Source organism: Stegastes partitus, unplaced genomic scaffold (assembly GCF_000690725.1).
Source record: "Stegastes partitus isolate 25-593 unplaced genomic scaffold, Stegastes_partitus-1.0.2 Scaffold0, whole genome shotgun sequence".
NCBI classification, from domain to species: Eukaryota; Metazoa; Chordata; class Actinopteri; family Pomacentridae; genus Stegastes; species Stegastes partitus.
The window spans coordinates 1,162,905-1,182,428 of NW_007577731.1; the positions used below are offsets into that span (position 1 = coordinate 1,162,905).

The 19,524-nt window shown below is 43.5% G+C and overlaps 2 protein-coding genes across 2 annotated transcripts; one reads left to right on the top strand and one right to left on the bottom strand.

Annotated features, from left to right (window-relative positions):
• Window positions 1-796: 796 nt before the first annotated feature.
• stk25b (serine/threonine kinase 25b) lies at window positions 797-9,522 on the bottom strand. Its single transcript, XM_008280613.1, has 11 exons — window positions 9,113-9,522; window positions 8,199-8,429; window positions 8,002-8,058; window positions 7,771-7,879; window positions 7,069-7,226; window positions 6,686-6,871; window positions 4,694-4,839; window positions 3,483-3,588; window positions 3,333-3,404; window positions 1,227-1,363; window positions 797-1,136 (listed from the first exon to the last, which is right to left on the bottom strand). Exons 1-11 carry the CDS (start codon window positions 9,140-9,142, stop codon window positions 1,097-1,099), a joined length of 1,272 nt encoding a protein of 423 aa, XP_008278835.1. The 5' UTR covers window positions 9,143-9,522; the 3' UTR covers window positions 797-1,096.
• Window positions 9,523-11,969: 2,447 nt separating this feature from the next.
• LOC103356522 (mitochondrial fission factor homolog A-like) lies at window positions 11,970-18,987 on the top strand. The gene is made up of 7 exons (XM_008280733.1): window positions 11,970-12,125; window positions 12,734-12,955; window positions 13,479-13,657; window positions 15,522-15,613; window positions 16,338-16,508; window positions 16,953-17,028; window positions 18,326-18,987. Exons 2-7 carry the CDS (start codon window positions 12,739-12,741, stop codon window positions 18,455-18,457), a joined length of 867 nt encoding a protein of 288 aa, XP_008278955.1. The 5' UTR covers window positions 11,970-12,125; window positions 12,734-12,738; the 3' UTR covers window positions 18,458-18,987.
• Window positions 18,988-19,524: the final 537 nt, after the last annotated feature.

The window sequence follows — 19,524 nt, forward strand, 5'->3', positions numbered from 1 at the left end:
ACATCTGAGCGTCTGGCTGCAGCCCGAACTGACATATCGGCACACCACCAGCTCCTTCTCGTCTTGTCGTCTTTGGCATCACGTCATTTGAATAAAGTTGTGGTTTAAGGCCTTTTATAGTCACTGCTCCAGGTGGCGTCTGTGTGCCGGTCACGCTGTCTGATCGTTACCTTTAAAGCCACACCTGGCAGGATGTGGATCAACTCTGTGGTGAAGACTTTCTCACCAATTCAACAACTTCTTGTGCAGAGTTAAATAAATAAACCCGTTTCTATACACAACCAAAGAAAAGAGACTTTCAACTTTTTTCTGTAAGTCAAGAACATTTGTTCTTCGGTGTCTAATTTTAGTTCAGTCTGCTGTTAATAAAATGGAAAGAGCCTGAAGTCACCTAACATACACATGAGCTGGAGCTTTCTGTTCCCTTTGCGCTTCATTTCAGTGAGATTAATTGCCTCTGAAAGACAGAACCTCCGTGAATCTGCCCCGACTGCGACAGGGCGTCACTAATTACAGCGGTGAGGTTAATTACCCAAAAACCCCGAGCTTCCATTCTTATTTAACGGCAACAGAGAAGTCACATGACGGCTTAACAACCCATAAAGACCATCTGACAAGTGCATTTACATGTCAGCCGTGAGTTATGTCAACATTTTTGTAGGTACAGGATCGATGCGTCGCTGTTCAGGAGTGCACGTCACGCTGTGATACTGGAGCATAATGTGTTTATATGAGACAGACAAGATGAAGTCCAGCTCACGTGTTCATATCAGACAAGAGGCTGAAGACGAAGGGACATTTTCCATAGACTTTATTATAGTTGTTTTCTTCTCACTCTAACAGGTGTACACAACGCTCTAAATGTCATGGCTTTTTTGTCTTAAATACTCTCCGCTCTTAAAGAAAAACTGTAAAAATATTTAATTATAACTAATTAAAAGATCTCTTCGGGGGACAGGACTGGGAGGGGCGCAAAGGTACGAAGGGCCGGAGGTGGGTGTGGGGTTCATCTGTGGTCCTTATCTGAGAAGCCGGGCAGGTTCGGGGAGGCAGAAAAAAAGGGGGGACGGGGGTTAAGTTACATCCAGCTGGGGTTTCACCGCGAAGACGGGGTGGTGTTACCGTTTAAAGAAAACCTGGAGGGATGACAGGAAGCAGCAGGTTAGAATGAACTGAGCATGCTCTGTAATGAACTGAGCCTGGGAGGCGGCGGGTCGCTGCATCACCTGCACACTCTCTCCATCATGTGTGAGACCAGGAGGTCGGAGATGCCTGGACAGGACTCCTCGGCGAGGTTGAAGGCGTTCTCCAGCTCCTCGATGGCTCCCACGCCGCCGCCGCTCGCCCGCCGCTTCTCCTTCAGCTGGTGGTAAAGAAACATCAAACAGAGAGAGAATAAGAGTTCATCCAGAGCCTCAGCAGGTTGTTCCATCTCAGATCAGCAGCAGCCCTCTGACTCTGATGTGCTTGAGTTTTAAAAAAAAAATCATACACTATGGATATTTAAAATGGCATCTGTGAAATTTTAGATTTATCAAGTATAATCCGAGACATATTTTATTCCAAATTGCCCACCGATCCAGTTTTTTCACACATTTAAGTCACTTCTTAAAACACATTTTTATCAGAGAGCTTTTCCTGATTTTATTTAAGTTTTATAGCTTCCTGCTTTATTCGTGTGCTTTCTAATTTTATCAGTTATTCTGTGTGCTTGTTGTTTTTTTTGTTTTTTGCTAATGTGCAATAAATAAAGTTTATTATTATTTAAATTTAAGACTTTCAGATTTCAGGAGCCATTAAAGATAAATGCCTGTTATTTCTCTTCATGCCATTAATTCAGAATCTGAAATGCTGGATAAGTGGATGAAGCTGTGACGAGTTAAAAACTAAAGTAGACTAGTCAAAGATAGATTTTTTGATCGCCTCGTCTAATACTGCAGATTCTAGGTCAGTGGCTTCATGGGAAATAAATGAAATGTCAGTCCTTTCTCTTTAATAGTTCCTGAGATGTTCAAACACGGCCTGAAATTTCAATGTGCAAAAAAAAAAAGTGCTAAAAGTCGGTGAATTAAAAACAACAACAAAAAAAAAACAATAAAAAAAAATATCTTCATAAATGACCAGATCTTACGCTACTAGATTTTATTAAAAATCAAACATGGTTGATTAGAAGTTGTTCTAAAACTTCTAATAAATTTTACTACCTCTAATTCTTTTATATGACTTCAGAGCAGGAGTGTCCAATCCTGGTCCTCATCAGCTCATCATCAAGCTCTGCAGAACCCTGATAACGATCCTGATCATTTGAATCAGGTGTGCTGGAAGAGGGAAACATCTAAAACATGCAGGACTGTGGCCCTCCAGGACCAGGATTGGACACCCCTGCTTCAGAGTGTATGTATAAAAGCTTTTATCTTTTTATTGGTATAAGAGGAGTGGCACAGACTCGGGTATAAATTCTGTTATAGAGATATGGTTTTGAATTATCTTTTACTGGCTGAAGAATGATTAGAGTTATTCTGGCACTAAACTCAGTCAGACATGTAGAAACCAGCTGACACCTCAAACAACAACACCTCCAGGGATCTACCTGCTGGTATCCGTACTGTACACTCATGCTACTTACACCTGCTATCATCAGACACACACACATTGTCACTTTATATAAAACTAGTGCTTTTATTTACTAACTGTAATCTGACTATAACACCAGTTCTCTGTGTAGAAACGCTGCTCTTCCTCTGAGCGACACCTTTTCATTACCTGGGTCTATTTTTAGCAGCAGCACTATTCTTCTGCTGTTTCATGTTTGCTGCTCAGGCAGAGACGTCACCACAGTTAGGCTGTACTACAGAGACAATAGCTCTCTGATCTGAGTGCGACTTCTCAATAAATGTCAGGTAGTCCGTTTCTGAGACCACAAAGAAAACACAGAGCAGATTTGTAGTTGTAATCCATGCAATTAAATCTTCCTACTTCCACTGAGTGCTGACAACTTTAAAGCTGGTCTAAGCAGGTTTGTTTTTTGGGCAAACATTGCATACTAAACTTGCAGCACATTTTAATTCAAATTCATGACTCAAGAACATTCCAGATGCATTATAACCAGCTCCTTGTTTACTCTTTAAGATGTACAGGAGAGCTCACTTTCATGTCCTTATTGTTGGGATCATCTGTGTCTAATTCATAACACCACTGATTAATAATGATTAATGCTTGGGCGGCCAGAGGTGCATGTTTTATCCTAAACTGTAACTCAAACTGCTTTCTTATTAAATTGAGGTCACCCTTCGTCTAAATGAAGTGGAGGTGCAATCAGAAGCTCGGCCTACCTCTCTGAAGATGGGTGTTACCAAGGCGGACAAGCTTTGCGACTTGGGTTGCCTTTTCACTGAATCTCCTGACTGCAAAAACAGGAAAAAAAGGAGTGTTAGGAAAAAAATTTCTGTGCGCATTGGCGTCACCGTCTGCAGGCGTCTCACCTCTGAGTCCGTGTGCGTGTAGCCCTTCTGTAACTTGGTCATAGAGTTGGGTCGGACTGTGGGGAAGGTCCACATGGGACACGGGTCTACATCACCGTCAGCATCCCTGGAAGGAGGACAAAGAGAGGGAGAAGTTTGAAAAGCAGATATAGAAGAGAGAGAGAGGAATATTTTAAAAATGAGAGGGACCTGTTTTACATTTCATCCGGTCTGAATCACTGGATGTAGATGGTGAATATCAGCCTGCTATTGGCCACACGCTTCACATGACTTCCATTTCCAAAGTCAAAGAAACAACCTCCAGGCCAATAACCTCTCACAGTGAGAACTGTAATTGTCGCAGAGGATTTGGGTCGTGCAGTAAAGCAGCCCTGCTGGTTAGTCTCAGTGACTTTGTAATTTGAATGCAAGTGCTCGCTTCCCTCCATCCATCATCTCTACACCTTAATCCTCACTAGGGTCATGGGGGGCTGGAGTCTATCCCAGCTGACTCAGGGTGAAGGCAGGTTCACCTGGACAGGTAACCAGTCTATCACAGGGCTACACTTAGAGACAGACAACCAAGCACACTCACATTCACACCTACGGACAATTTACAATCACCAATTAACCTCAGCATGTTTGTGGACTGTGGGAGGAAGCCGGAGAACCCGGAGAGACCCCACGCTGCACGGGGAGAAAATGGAGACTCCACGCAGAAAGATCCCGGGTGTCCTCACTGGGACGCCAACCGGCAACCTTCTAGCTGTGAGGCCACAGTGCTAACCACTGAGCCACCTGCAGCCCCCTGCGTGCAAATACTCCACCAAAACTATTTCCTCAACACTGCTTTCCTGTCGCTGCATGCGTCACTCTGTCCCACCCAAGACTATTGTGATTGGTTTAAAGGAATACAAACAAGCCCTTTTACCTCCGCCCATCATAAAATAAGAATGAGGTGCAGTCAGACCATTCTGTGCTCCACAGTGTTCTACATTTAGTCAAACAAAGAGCTCAGGTGAATCATCCTGTCATCTCGCCAGGTGTTCCAATAAACTCGTATTGATATTTAGAAATGCTGGAGTTTAAAAAAACGCTAACTCAACAAATACATAAAATAGCCTCCAAATAACAGTTCTCTTCTCAAAATAAACTGACGTGCAACCATTGCTTCAAGCGAACATCTATAACTAAATCATGACACTTTAGTGTGAATAGGTGTGGATGCTGACATGTCCGAGTCGTCGGAGCTGGACTCCTCCCCGTGGCCCTCTGATTTCCAGCGGCGGTAGCGGTCGATCAGCTCCGTCAGGTAGGCCGTCTTCTTGGTGTAACGTGTGATGAACTTGTGCTTCAGGAGCTCTTTGGCGGTCGGCCTCTGTGCAGAGAAGGAACACAAAGAAAAGAGAACACAGATGAAGCAAAGCAAACTTTAAAATCTATGACTGGAAATCATAAAGATGATAAGAAACTGATGGAGGCAGCCAATAATGAAGGTGTGGCTTCTAAACTGCATAAATTATCACCAACAATACTTAGAACTATTGTACAACCGCTACCTCTGACCACAGCTAATAGGAAAAGGTTTTAAAGCGTTTAAATTACTTATTAAATTGTGTGAGGTACATCCAGCTAAAAAGCTATTTACGTCACTCAGATGAACTACATCTGAATGTTTTGGATTTATGTTAGCACGGCTGCCATGGATCGGTTACGGCCCAGCCAGGCAGTAAAAAGATTTGGGTTAATGTTTTATTCAGTGTGTAACTATTCCAGCCCAGTGTGTTTATGGGGCAGTAATGTAGCTGGAATTGAGTCATAAATGATGACTTGAGCAGCACGTGAAGAAGATAACACTCCTTCACTAGAAAGTAAGGAAAGCAAACGGTTTCGTTTTGGAGAAGTGGCTCCAGGAATATCTGGACCTGGTCTCGGTGGAACGAGCTGCCCCAGTACCGCCGCAGGGCATTAATTAGGTCAGCCTTGAACACACATTATCTCATTTACATGGACGTTCTGGTGGAGTATTTACTGGTTTTATGTCTTTTAAACATGCAGATCGACCAGTGAATGATGGACTGCCTTCACGTTGCTGTTTAAATTATGTCAAATCTAAGATGAAATAATATGCAACAGATAATGTTTGTGCTTAAATGGCATTAAGCTGATGTTCTCAGTTGGTTCTATACGTTTAACATTCGGTTGTAGCTGCATTTGGAAGAGGAGGAAGAGAGCCGGATACATGCTAGGCTAAAGGCTAACCCCTCCAGACCAGCAGGACCGTCCTCCTGCTCTCCAATGTCCGCTCCCTCCACAACAAGCTGGACGTTTGCTGAGAGAAATCCACAGAGAGTGGAGGGACTGCTGTGTGTCTGCTTTAACAGAAACATGGCTCCATGACAACATCCCAGACGGACATACAGCTGGAGGGGATGCAGACAGACAGACAGCTAGCTCTGGACTTCTCCAGCAGAGACTCCTCACACCCTCTCCATGAACCGTCTGAACTGCTGCCATCAGACAAACGTTTCCGGAGCGTTAAAGGAAGAACCTCCAGACTGATCAACAGCTTCATGCCACCAGCTGTCAGAATGCTGAACTGCTGATCCAGATATGCAAACACTTCTTTATTTAAATGCTTTTAGTTGTTGGATCCTGAAGAAACGCTCTCTCATCCTGCCTGTACTGCTGTGGATGTACAGCAACATGACAATAAACTGGATTTGATTTGCAAGCTTTGCCCCTTTTTCTTATTATTTTGTTATTTGTGCAAAATGAAAGGAAACAAGAGAAGGAATAAAGAAACGAGCAACATGAAAAGTTAACATTCATTCGTCAGTCATGTTTGGAGTCAGAAGCACAGAAGATTAGAGGACTGGTGTCTGGTGCAAACGTGCTCAAAGAAACGTCTGTGTCTACCATCATGCCACTCAGATTACTTTGGCACCTATCAATAATCTGATTTGGATCCTGTTTGGATATTTGAGAAAGGACAAAACAAACTGTAAAGCCCGTTAAGGCCTGGACATGCTAATCCACTCAGAGTATTTGGTGGGATGAATGACCTCTGTTTTACTTTGCTTTCACTCAGAACAGCAGCACCGATCTGGAATTACTTTCCACATTTTCTCCATTTAATTAGCCTAAATATGCACGTCTGATCCCATTTTGGATCTGCCACCAGAGCTTACAGACAGATGGATGGATGCAGGCGTTTTACTCACAAAACGAGGGTCTTTATTTAGACAGGCCTCCACAAACTCTTTAAAGGGTTTGCTGTAGGGACCTTCCAGTGTGGGAGGAGTGTTTTTGGGGATGAGGAAGAGGACTCTCATGGGGTGTAGATCAGAGTTGGGGGGCTCCCCTTTGGCCAACTCAATAGCAGTGATTCCCAGGGACCAGATGTCGGCCTGAGTGGGAGAGAAAATGCAAAGTGTGCTTACTTCTGTACAGACACTGAACCTGAACATGGGATTAAAACATTTTATTTAGTGTCTACTTCCACCAATAACTAAACCACATCTCTTTAGGAACTCAGTCTTTTCAGCTACAACAAGTTAACAGACCTACAGCAGCCCGTCTCCTGCCCCGTCCACACACTCCTCACCTTAAAGTCGTAGGCGGACTGCTTGATGACCTCCGGAGCCATCCAGAAAGGCGTGCCGACAAACGTGTTCCTCTTGATCTGGGTGTCTGTCAACTGGCCCGCCACCCCAAAATCTGCCAGCTTCACGTCGCCCTGCTCCGACAGCAGCACGTTGGCAGCTGCAGGGAAGAGACGGAGAAGAAAAACGGTCAAAATACAAGCAGACGTAATTCAAGTTTGCTTCTGTTATGGCAGGCAACAGTAAACATGTAGCTAGCACGTATGCTGGAGTCGCATTCTGGACATGTGATGACAAGTAATGAAGTCAAAATCATCCATTCATCCATCATCTATACATCGCTCAATCCTCACTAGGGTCATGAGGGCCCGGGATCTTCCTGCGTGGAGTCTCCATGTTCTCCCCATACAGCGTGGGTTCTCTCCGGGTTCTCCGGCTTCCTCCCACAGTCCACAAACATGTTGAGCTTAACTGGTGATTGCAAATTGTCCGTAGGTGTGAATGTGAGTGTGCTTGGTTGTCTGTCTCTAAGTGTAGCCCTGTGATAGACTGGTTACCTGTCCAGGTGAACCTGCCTTCACCAGGATTAAGCGGTGTATAGATAATGGATGGATGAAGGATGGATATTGGCAAAAAACTTTCACGGTTTAAAATGTGCACTGCCCATCGTGTAGCCGTCGCTGCATGCAGAGAGAGCTTTCTACCTTTGATATCTCTGTGAATCTTCCTCTCAGAGTGCAGGTACTCCAGCCCCTTTAGTATTTCCCTCAGTATAGTAGCAATGTAAGTCTCTTCAAGAGGCCCCGGACGGAGCTGTAATGACGAAGACACAAAAAATACATCAAAAAAAGTTTGGGGACAGAAAGATAAGAACAGGAATGTTGTAGGTTTTATATAAAACTTTGTGAGCTGTATAAAAATAGAAACTATCTCACCAGATCCAGAGCAGATCCTCCACCTAAATACTCCATGATAATCCACAGCTTGGTCCCCTGAGGGGGAGAAACACTTGATGAGAAACGTTTAAAGTTTGAGATTGAACACCACCGCTGCCTGCCTGGGTGCTCGTGTCTCTAAGCTGCTGCAGTAGAAAGCTGGACATGTACTCTGGCTCTGTTCTCTGTTATCTCACCTTCAGGTATGATCCATAATACTTGGTGACAAAAGGACTGTCACACTGGCTCAGCACCGTGATCTCCTGCTGAATGTCTTCTATCTCGTCCTCGGCCTCCTCCAGGTCTATGATTTTAATCGCCACCACCTCCTTGGTGCGGTTGTTGATGCCTTTGTAGACCTCTCCGAAGGAACCCTTCCCGATCCGCTCCTGCTTGGTGAAGTACTCCTCAGGGTCCAGCCGGGTGTTCTGCTCCGGTGACAACATAGTCAGCACTGAACCACTGAATACATCACGACGGTGCTCAAAGTGTGTGTTTATGGGTGTGTGTCTCTCGTCAGGCATATAAACTGTGTGCTCCATGTCTTTTATTATTACTGTATAATATAGTGTCCTCGTGCGCTCAAAATTAAAAAGATGACGGGATGGATGATTAACTTTCCTTGTCTGTGTCAGTTACCATGTCTTCAGTCACAGCCCGTGTAATAACCTGGACTCTACATCGAACTTTGTGCCAGGATGTAATTCAAGAAGCATGACTCTTGAAAGTTCAGTGGTTTTCTCTCCTCAGAACAGCAGGAAATGAGAGCTGAGTGAAGAAGAGGGAGGTGGCGGCACTTACAGAAATCATTCAATCTAATGCGTTTTAGTGTGAACCACAACCACAGCTCACAATCTGCTTACAACGAGGCTGAAAGCACTGATGAAATGTGGAGTTTTTAAATTACCCATGTGTTGATTGCTGCAAGAACATGAATTAATGTGTGTGTGTTTTATCACTGCTGATGATGATGATGGTGATGATGATGATGATGATAATGGCAGAGACCCCCACCCAGCCTGCTCATGGACAGCCTGACAGTCATGGGGGCTCGGCTCGCCTTGAACAAGAATACGGGAGGTGACAGTTGGTGAAAAGAGCGTGTCTCTACCTGGTTCTGCATGTCTCGAAGGTGTGCCATCCCCTCTGCAGGCTGGACGGGACAGGGACGGCCACGGCTCTGTCCTCCCCGAAGTTTATCAAATTGTCCTTTCGGGGTTTTTTTCCCTCCCCTCGCTGCTGTCTAGGAAGCTAGCTAGGTGGCTAGCCAACTAGATAAACACCCAATCTGCTGGCTTTAACGGGGCTGTCACTCCGCGCACTGTTTTCGGCCTCCAAGTCCGCCGGAGGACTCCACGGACCGGCGACACGGCGAGCTACTGGCCGAGGGGCTCCATGAACGTCGGCGGTGGCGAACGGGAGGAAAAACTGCTCTCTCCGCGAATTAATATTTAATTCATTTCAAGGAGCGCTTAGCCTGTTGTTCATTTGAAGCTTGAGGAGGACAAAATAATGGCCCAGACCGACGGCGCATGCGCGTTACTTTCGAAACCGTTGGGATTGTGGGAGTTGTAGTTGTGAAGCTCTCGATGGGTTACATGACATCCGAGGATTCATTTTAACGCAGAACTCGTGGTTACTGTCAGTTCTGACCAAAATAGCGAGGATTGAATCTCGGTTTGAACTGAAATAATGGGTGCTTTATAAAGTGTGTTATTTAATCCTAAATCACTTCTCCTGCAGAGCTGGGAGACAAATCTGAGGCCCTTCAATGTGCATGTGATAACAAAGAAAAATGAACCCTGTGGCTTTTAGATCATCGTGCATTACATAATGAAATCATCATTTCTCATAGATTAAGGTAAAAGATGCTTTTTTTTTAGAATCGCTGTTGGCTGAGGTGGAGTTCATTGTGAAATTATTCAACAAATGATATTTAGATTCTAAATTCAGCTGCAGATTATTTTCTCCATTAATCGATTGATTGTTTTGTAAAAGTGCTATCACAAGATCTCTAAACAATTATGCAAATTTTTGACAATTTTCTTTCGTTAACTAATTGATTAATTGACCAGTTTTAGCTGTATGTTTAGCTGTAGGACCTGCAGACAGGCAGATCACATTTGATTACATACCTCTCATGCACTGCACCCTGAATACACTCTACTTAACTCAGGGAGAAGGTGCAGGGTTCCACGTTGTAAACACAACAGGTACAAACACTCATTGATCCGTCTGTCAGTGAAGCTCATTAATGAACAGATTACCGGGATGAACAGGAAGACAGGAAGCCAATGAGGTCACCCAGATAATCATGTGTGTAACCGTGTAAGGGGTGTGTCTGTATTTAGTTTTTTTTTTTTTTACATTGCACTTGTTTTTTAAGCAATGTGATAAAACATTGCACTTTTATTTCACTTGTTTATTTATTCTTTTTATTTATTTATTTGTTTATTATTCTGGATGCTTATTTTATTGTCGTATGATTTATGGTATGATAGTTTTCTCTGAATAGAAGAAGAAAATGGCCTGGGTGGCAGATTAAATACCTCATGTTTGTGCTTAAGGACTGTACTTAGCTAAATTTCATTTCTTATGCTTAGCATGCACACAGAATGTTCCTCAAAAAGCTTATATTTGATTAAAATAAATGAGATCTACATAGACCAAAGAGAATAACTTTTAAATCAACTTACAGCAGAGGAACCTGCAAACAAAGTCCAAATATTTCTGCAGATAACTTTATGGAATATATTTTTGTGTGTTATCCTGTAGACTGTAAATGACCTTTGAACAAACTATAGTAGCACATAAACCAAGCTGATGTCCACATTCATAATATAAGAGCTGCACAATGTATGTTGATGCTCCTGACATGTTTAGGACTGGTGAAGATTTTTATTAAAAGTATGTACACTAGTCCTACTGTAATGACAGCAAACCTGCAAACTCTACATCCTGCTGAGTCAACAAAGTTCCCAAAACAGTGGTCAGAAAACTAACTGGGGGAACTTGTTGTTACTGTAGACACACCCAAAGGCACTAAACTGTTGATGCAACCCTCAAAATAAGATGTAAAGTTCAGCACAGTGTTAGATACAGATTTCCTCTTTCTTTAGCTCACTGTAGATTCACAAATATTCCAGATTACCTGCATATAAATCATCACTGATAAAAAGTAAGTAAATATATTTACTCAAGTACTTAAATACCCATTTAAGGTACCTGTACTTTACTTTAAATCAGTGTGTAGCTAGATCACATTTCAGATGCTAACTAATTTCATAACAGCTCCACTAAGTCCTGATTTTTTTCTTCATCTCAGGACGAGTTTCTTTTCAGTAAGTGTTCAAATGATCCAATATCTCACCAAAGATCAGAACACATTTGTGCATCAGAACTTTGTTTATTTTTCATTATTTATCTTCTGTCCCTGTATATAAAACTACACCTACAGCAGCTTCAACAGTAACAAGCTGCTGACAGCCTGTTTACTATTAATAATATGATGTTGTCATATATAATAATATATCAGTCAGAGGGACTTTTACTTTCACTTCAACATTTTGCTGCTAATACTTATGTATGTTCCAGTGTATGTTGTATTGGTACTGTTACTCAAGTAAAGGATATAAATGCTCCCATCAATGAAAACTGGAGATTTTTTTCTGGGTATTTTTTAAAAAATTACTTTTTTATTGAAATCAGACAGTTCTTATTTGTAGAAATACAATTAGGTCTTCTTTATGGGAAAAAAAGGAGAAGATTTTATTAAGTTGCATTACAGCCTAAACAGACAAATCAGCTGGTAATTAAAAACACAACAGTCCACTTACATAAAGCAGCTAATTTGACTTCAGTAATTGTGTGCACTCGATTTCAACTCCCGGTGCCCCCTGCTGCCTGGCGGCTGGCGGGCACAGACTGTGTATTCCATAAGCCCCGCCCCCGCGTTCACACGGGGTGACGTTTGGCAGCTCCACTCGGTGTAGCTCGAAGCGGTGCGTCTATCGGTTTCGGTCGGTGTCCGTCCCGGTTGATGCTGTTTTGTTTTTTCCTGTTGCGGAACCAGCACCGTCTTTTTGACTCATGACATTTTAAAACCCGGCGCTGACACCCAAACGGTAAGCGGTCACGGTGGCTAAAGCTAAGCAGCTAAACGTGTAGTTAGCCTGTAACTGCAGACAGCGAGTGAACGCGCAGTTCAGCTAACGAGCAGGGATAAAGATACCATCAGCTACTAAAGCCTGACAGCCCAGACAGCATACTACTAATATTAGCCTGATACTAGCCACCGCACTGGCCAGACATGGCGGCTTACGTGGATTTTCATTCAATGACATTGAAGCCGCGTGTCAACAACAGCTACACCTTATGCCAGTCTTATGTAATTCCATGTAACACAACGACAAATCCTATTTCTAATACTGTATTTGGGCTTAGGTGGCCTCACTACGGACGGGGCATGCCCTGTTACACCAGCTAGGTGTTCTGTGTAGCACCACTTGCTGCTGAGCTAAATCCCCCATGTGTTTCTGTTTAAATGAGCCATGTGGTAATAAAATGCTCTCAACTATAATCAGAAAACCAGGCGGCCTATTGACACTGGCTGCAGACATGGAGAGATTTAACACATGAGCTTTGAATCTTCTGTCAGAGAGTGCTATTAAAACTTAAGTGCAGCTTAGTTCTCTGCTAGACATCCATCTGTATCCATTAAATGCTCCTGCAGGCTGGATGAGTGGGCCAACGTTCACCTCACCTCCTGCAGAGGTGGCTGAGATCAACCGCATCCACTATGAGCTGGAGTACACGGAGGGCATCAGCCAGCGCATGCGGATCCCTGACACCCTGAAAGTGGCCCCGGAGAACCAGGCGGGGTCCGTGGCGCTTCACCAACCGCTGCCCCCTCACACGGCTCTGATGCAGGTTCCTGAAAGGATTGTCGTTGCAGGTGAGGCCAAGAAAGTTGGCACGACAGTTGTGTTTGCATCACCGTAAAATCCATTCATCCATTATCTTAATCAGTAGGGTCATGGGGGGCTGGAGTCTATCCCAGCTGACTCAGGGTGAAGGCAGGGGACACAACCAAGCACACTCACATTCACACCTACGGACAATTTAGAATCACCAATTAACCTCAGCATGTTTCTGGACTGTGGGAGGAAGCTGGAGAACCCGTAGAGAACCCACGCTGTACGGGGAGAACATGGAGACTCCATGCAGAAAGATCCTGGGTGTCCTCACCGGGACGCAAGCCCCTCACTATAAAATGTCCAACATTAAACATGTGAATATCCCAGTCTGAATGTTTTGCAGAACCGAATACAAACACTAGAACAAAAGCAGACCGTGCTGGTTAACACAATGACCCGCTGAAAGCTGAAACCGTGGCAAGTGTGCTGAGGTCAACGTCCTGTGTAAAGTTTTCATGATCCTTGTGACCTTGTGTCCCTTTTCCCCTCACGTACCTGCAGGTGACGACGGGGACCCTCGATTCGCTCGTCCAAGAGACTTGGATCTGATCCAGTCCGTCCCTCCCGTGGACCTCCTGAGCATGAAGGCCCCACCGCGGGTCCTCACGCTGTCAGAACAACCCCTGGACTCTCTTGAAACAGACCAAACTGCCAGCTCACAGAGCAACCCCAGCCACGCTGTGAGTACAACCAGTTGTGTGACGTCTTTTATTTCTTTACTAAACTTCGCACCGATTGCAATAATGCTGCACCGTTTCACTAAAGCCTTGGATTAGCATAAAGTCTCACAGAAAAATCTACTTGTGTACATAATCCATAATCATACTTTTTATTTTACCATAGTATTATAATTAAATCAGTTAAATGGGTAATTTTACATTTATATATACTTATTCTTATATAGGTAAATAAAAATAAATACTGCAATACCAGCTGATCATTTGAAATGTATCACATTAAAAATAAAAAACAATATTAAAACGATCTAATCTGCTTTCTTTAGCTTGTCGAGGTCAGGTCTTTCTGGGCGGTGATGTTATGCTGTAGTAGTTTGTGCCTCCTCTTCAGCTCGATGTTAAAACATTTGAAGTTAATTTTCAGCCTTCTTGTTCTACTTACCTGCAGCATTAAAAATTAAACAGTTGGATTAAAAATTAAGAGGAGACACAGGTACACGGCTGCATATTTACACCTCGCCATTGAAGCTGCTTTACTGAGTATTTGGGGTAAAAGTTAAAAGTGCTTCAGTGGTTTCTATAAGCAAAAACACGTTTTAACCACGTCAACCACTGCTGTGTGAAACGGCAAGTCAGATGGACGAAGAGATGTAAGCAGAAGCGATTCTCTGTCAGAGGAGGAAAGGTGTTCAGTGTGTGCTTGAATTGGCTGAGACGAGATGTGGATTTGGAAATGTCACACATCACAGAGCCGCTCAGTGGAGGAAAAACACTGAGGAATAAAAGGCCATAAGGGGATTAAAGGCAGCGCTGCTAACAGAAGAAATCAAAGAAGCCAGTAATTATCTGTTCCAGCTTTTCAAATTGATGGTTGTAGTGAAGCAACCTGAGACATGGCATACACTTGAAACACAGTGGAAAAGAAAACAATTTTTAAAATATGATTACTTTCTGGAAAATGTAAGATATGGAAATTCCCAAATCAACTTTTCAGTGTTTCGTTTATGAGGATCCCCATTAGCACCAGCATTAGCATCGGCTATTCTTCCTGGGATCCACACACATATGCACACTCACACTTATACACACAACAACCACAACAGCTCATCTCGTTACCTTTACAATTAAGTAAAATAAGGTAGAGAAATATACTGTCATTCAGTACAACATCATTTAATCATTCACAGAATTATAAATCCATCATTATTAATTATGAACTCATGGGACCTTGATTCTTTCATATATGCAAACAATTCATAATTCTTCATAATAAACGTATAAGCAGAATGACCTTAACTAACATCTTCATCCATCCTGTTCTTCGATCCATTGAAATCCAAGAAAATAGGGCAAAACTACGTTTTACGTTCTTTGCTCTCACCAGCATTACATTTTATTTTGAAACACCATTTTCCTTATTTATACCTCCTCAAAAACTTGTAAATATTGTTTCAACAAAATTTTGAACCCATCTTTGGTATCCTCTTGAACTAAATCCAGTGCTAGTGAGTTCCACCTTACCACGGCTCTGTACATGACTGTTTTCTGCGTTGTACTTGTTCGTGCTTTAGGCAAAATAAACCGTCGTCGTGTTACGAATCGCGTTCGACCATCATGTTGAGCAAACTGAGAAAACATCCTTTCGTGTAATATCTTTGGAGATCGCATCAAAAGAACATTCCTGACAAAATTTAACAAAACGTAGATGCATGTCTGCCTGAAGTCTGCCTGTTGAGTTTTCCAATCGCAGCCACCCGTAGGCTGAAGTACGTGTAGCTGTAATCGATCTAATAACCATATGTCGTTACCATTAACCCGTCCACCTGTTGTGTGAACCTGACGTTATTTCAAACCTTTGTGTGAACAGGCCGCCTTTCATGCTCGGTCTCGGAGGGAACGGAGCGCGAGTGAGAACATGTCTGGCCGTCACAGCAGTCACATCAGCAGAGGCGAACTAAGGTTAGTACAGAACCAGATACGAGACACCTGTTACCACACTGACTAGTCTTACATGCACAGAAAAATCCCAGTTTCTATTCTAAAAAACAAACCTGTCTTCCTACCAAGCTGTGTACGTGGCAAATGAGAAGGAATACTTCAGTTGTACGTGTAGCTGTGCGTATCCCCATTAATGTGACGCCCGTGTCATTTATAACATCAGAACATGGACAGGAGAGGAATGGCTGGACTTCTTTCTGTCAGCATACGGTGGACTTGTTCAACCAGGAGGCAAACACAGCCTCAGTCCTTCTTGAACAGGTCGCTGTTACAATATTTGTTGTGCAACTGTTGATATCTACATCCTTCATAAAGGAGGCATGTTTGTTCCTTCCTACCAGACGTGTGGACTTTTCTTTTCCATCTCTATCCCGGCCTTGCAAACTGCTTGTTACTTGGTTTGTGTGCAACAAACAGAGCTGAGGCCACGTGTTGCTAAAAACCCTGCAGAGTCCAAAGAATGCTGCTAAGACCTGAATATCAGCTTCATCAGAAAAGGCCTAATTTGGAATATCTAACTGGAATATAAATAAATGTAGAATATTGTCATAATCAAAATAACAGTGGGACATGACTGTGCATGTGAACACAGTTGCTGCTTCACCACTGCTGCCTTTCAGTTCTTTATTTCACTGGTTTTAAAACAAACATCTTCTTTCTCTCTCTCTGCTTATGTCTCTGCCAGTGTAACTCCTTCCCCTTCTGCCCCCCCAGTCCGTTTGTGTCCTCCCCTCTGTTCCCCCGAAGACGCGAACATTAACCTGTTCACGGCCGCCGGCTTCCTGTCCTACATCCAGTCGACGACGCGGCGTGCTTACCAGCAGGTCCTTGAGGTCCTGGATGACGGCCAGCGCAGGTGATTTCTGTTGTTTGTCCCTGAACTTCCCAGAAATTGCTACATTCGGATAGTTTCTCAGAGTAAAGTGCTTGTTCTTGTGGTGAAGTTATAATCAAACCAGTGACATTAAAGCACTTTCACATTATTCTGGATAAGGAGTGAAAACAAGAGAACATTTTATTAATTATTGCGTGACGTAAAAAGAGTGACACACATAGAAACTGTGCTGGGATGATGTTGTGCTGTGTTGGTATTTCTCATTACCTTTAAAAGTCCATCGTTGTTGTCCACAGCCTTCCCCTGTGTCACTTCCTTTGTGCTCTGTTGGCTCCTTTAGAAACGATGATATGTTCAGGGGACGTCTGTCGCTAAACGTTTGAGGATTGTTTCTGTAGCTACGTATCCGGTTACTGAGCTAAGCTAAGTGTGTTAAACATGTCCTAAATGTGTTCATCTTCACAGGACACACCTGGACCTGGCCATGGATTTAAACCCTGATGAGTCAGGCCTCGTAGACGCCTCCTCACTGCGACGGCAGGTAATACGTCTCACAAGCCTAAACAACTGTCCTCGCCACTGATAAGGGCTCAATGTGCTGCCTCACAGCTCTGTAGTACACAGTGTGTTAAGTCTGTTGTGTTTGTCCTAGTCTTAGGTTTACAGTTGACTGGAACAGTGAAGGACAGTCATGACTCGATAATCCGACCCTTAACAATCCTAAACCTTGCTATCTGACAGGTTTTTAGGAAAAACCAACAGAACCCATATAAACAGCCTTAACATAGCGACAGCCTTGGATTCTGACTCCAACATGACATTTAATGTCACCAATCAGGATAACGGCGTATTATCTGACTGAACAATCCCACAGATTGGCTACGTTCACACTGCAGGACTTGATGCTCAATGAGGATTTCTTTGTGAGTTCCTTCACATTTCCAGTTAAATGCGACTTGTATGTGATCTGCTGTGTGAACTTCATACGACCCAAAAGTGTCCCGCATGCGCAGAAGAGAACACGACGACGTCACACGCAGCAAGCGTGCTCAGTGTTTACGGAAGTAAACATGGATGGTAGCAGTGGAGCGTATCTGCCACTCCCCCGCCGCCACCGATGGTGGAAACAGAAGTGTGAGCGCTAACTAAACTAGCATCAGCAGCCAAGTACTGCCTGTGTGTTCTGGACACTTCCACCCCGTCATAGCGCTGCCCCGGGGTGGAAGTGGCTGGAATGTGCACAAGCGCACCAGTCAGTTAGGGTTGAATCCAGCAATGCGTAGTGTTCTAACAATACACTAGTTATTATAACAACTATGAACAATAATTAACAACTAATGAGCCTTCCAGCATCAAGCCCTCCTTGTATCTCGACCTCCGTCTTGACAATCCGACAGCCTTGCTATCTGACATAAAAGAAGGTTTTACATCTAGTGTCGGATTATCGAGTCACCACTGTATTGTATTTATATCAGGCTGCCCTTAAAGTTGTGTTCAAGTCCAACTGGTAATTTTAGACACTCAGCTGTAAGAAAACAAAAACAAAGAACACAAATCACATTACTGTAAACTAGAAAGTGCACAAAGCGTTTCTTTAGAACTAACACCATTACGTTGCTGCTGTGCTTGTGGTTTCACATAAAACTAACGTTACATCTAAAACAGGGAAAAATTATTTGTGTCTGTTGTTGATTTTGATGTCACAATAGCTTCTGATATTGATATTGTCTTGCTTACTGAAATAAAATCATTCCCAGATGTTGCCAGTCCTGTGTATATACTTCAGTAAATGTTCTGCTGCTCCTGCACTGTGTCACCTGTGAAATCTTGTTGTCCAGATTGTGAAGCTGAACCGACGTCTGCAGCTGCTGGAGGAAGAAAACAAAGAGCGCTCCAGGCGAGAGGTGATCCTGTATTCAGCCACCGTCGCGTTCTGGCTCATTAACACCTGGATCTGGTTCCGTCGCTAAAACGGGACAAAACTGAGTCTCCCAAAACACTGGAAGCCAAAGCAATTCCTTGTTCAAGGCGTCATCACCGAGTTACTGCATGACTCTCTACTTACATATAAAGGGAACCCTGGAAGCTAAAGCTCTCAACAACAAACCTCCAGATTTTGGCAGCAAATTCTCTTTTGAGATTTGACTTTTTTTAGTTTTCAAGTTTAGCACTGGCAGGAGAACATCATAATCTTTAGTGCATCTAGTCAATGTTTCAAGACTTCGCTATGGGTAGTAGGGCAGGCTGATATGGCCCAGTCCTGATGGGTAGTGTTCTGTCAAAAGTGATTCTGGTGAGCTGTAGCAGCAGCACTTGGACTAGGAGACTAGGAGTACGCTGAACTTAGCACTTAAAGATTCACCTCACTGCTGTATAAACTGGCAAACTACTGGTAAAACAAAGCACAATAACTCTACAGCTGAATGTTTTGCTCAGCAGCTAGCATCAGCAGCTAGCAACAGCAGCGATGATCTGAGCTTTCATATGTTAGATCCAACAATAAACATTAGGCCACAATATCGATTGTTATGCACAGACATAATTTGATTAGTTGTAGCAGCTGGACCTGCTTGAGTTCCTTGAAGACGTTCCACCTCTCATCCAAGAGGCTTCATCAGCTCTGACTGACTAGTTGGGAGTTCCACATACTGATATCCTGAAGGAGACATTAACACCTGAGTTTCAGCTGCAGCTGGGGGTTTGTTGCTCCTACCCCTTGTTATGTCTTCATTAGGAACGAACCCCAACAAACGAACCCCATTGTGGCAGGAGAAGCATTAACGAGGAGGAGGAGCAACAAACCCCCAATTGAAATCGAAACTCAGGTGTTAATGTCTCCTTCAGGATATCAGTATCTGGAACTCCCAACTAGTCAGTCAGAGCTGATGAAGCCTCTTGGATGAAGGTGGAACGTCTTCAAGGAACTCAAGCAAGTCCAGTTGCTATGATTAATCTACCAGAATAACCATGACCTGGATGACTGAGGATCTTCAGACATGCACTCATGTTTACTTTCATGAAGGAGAAACTGAAAAGG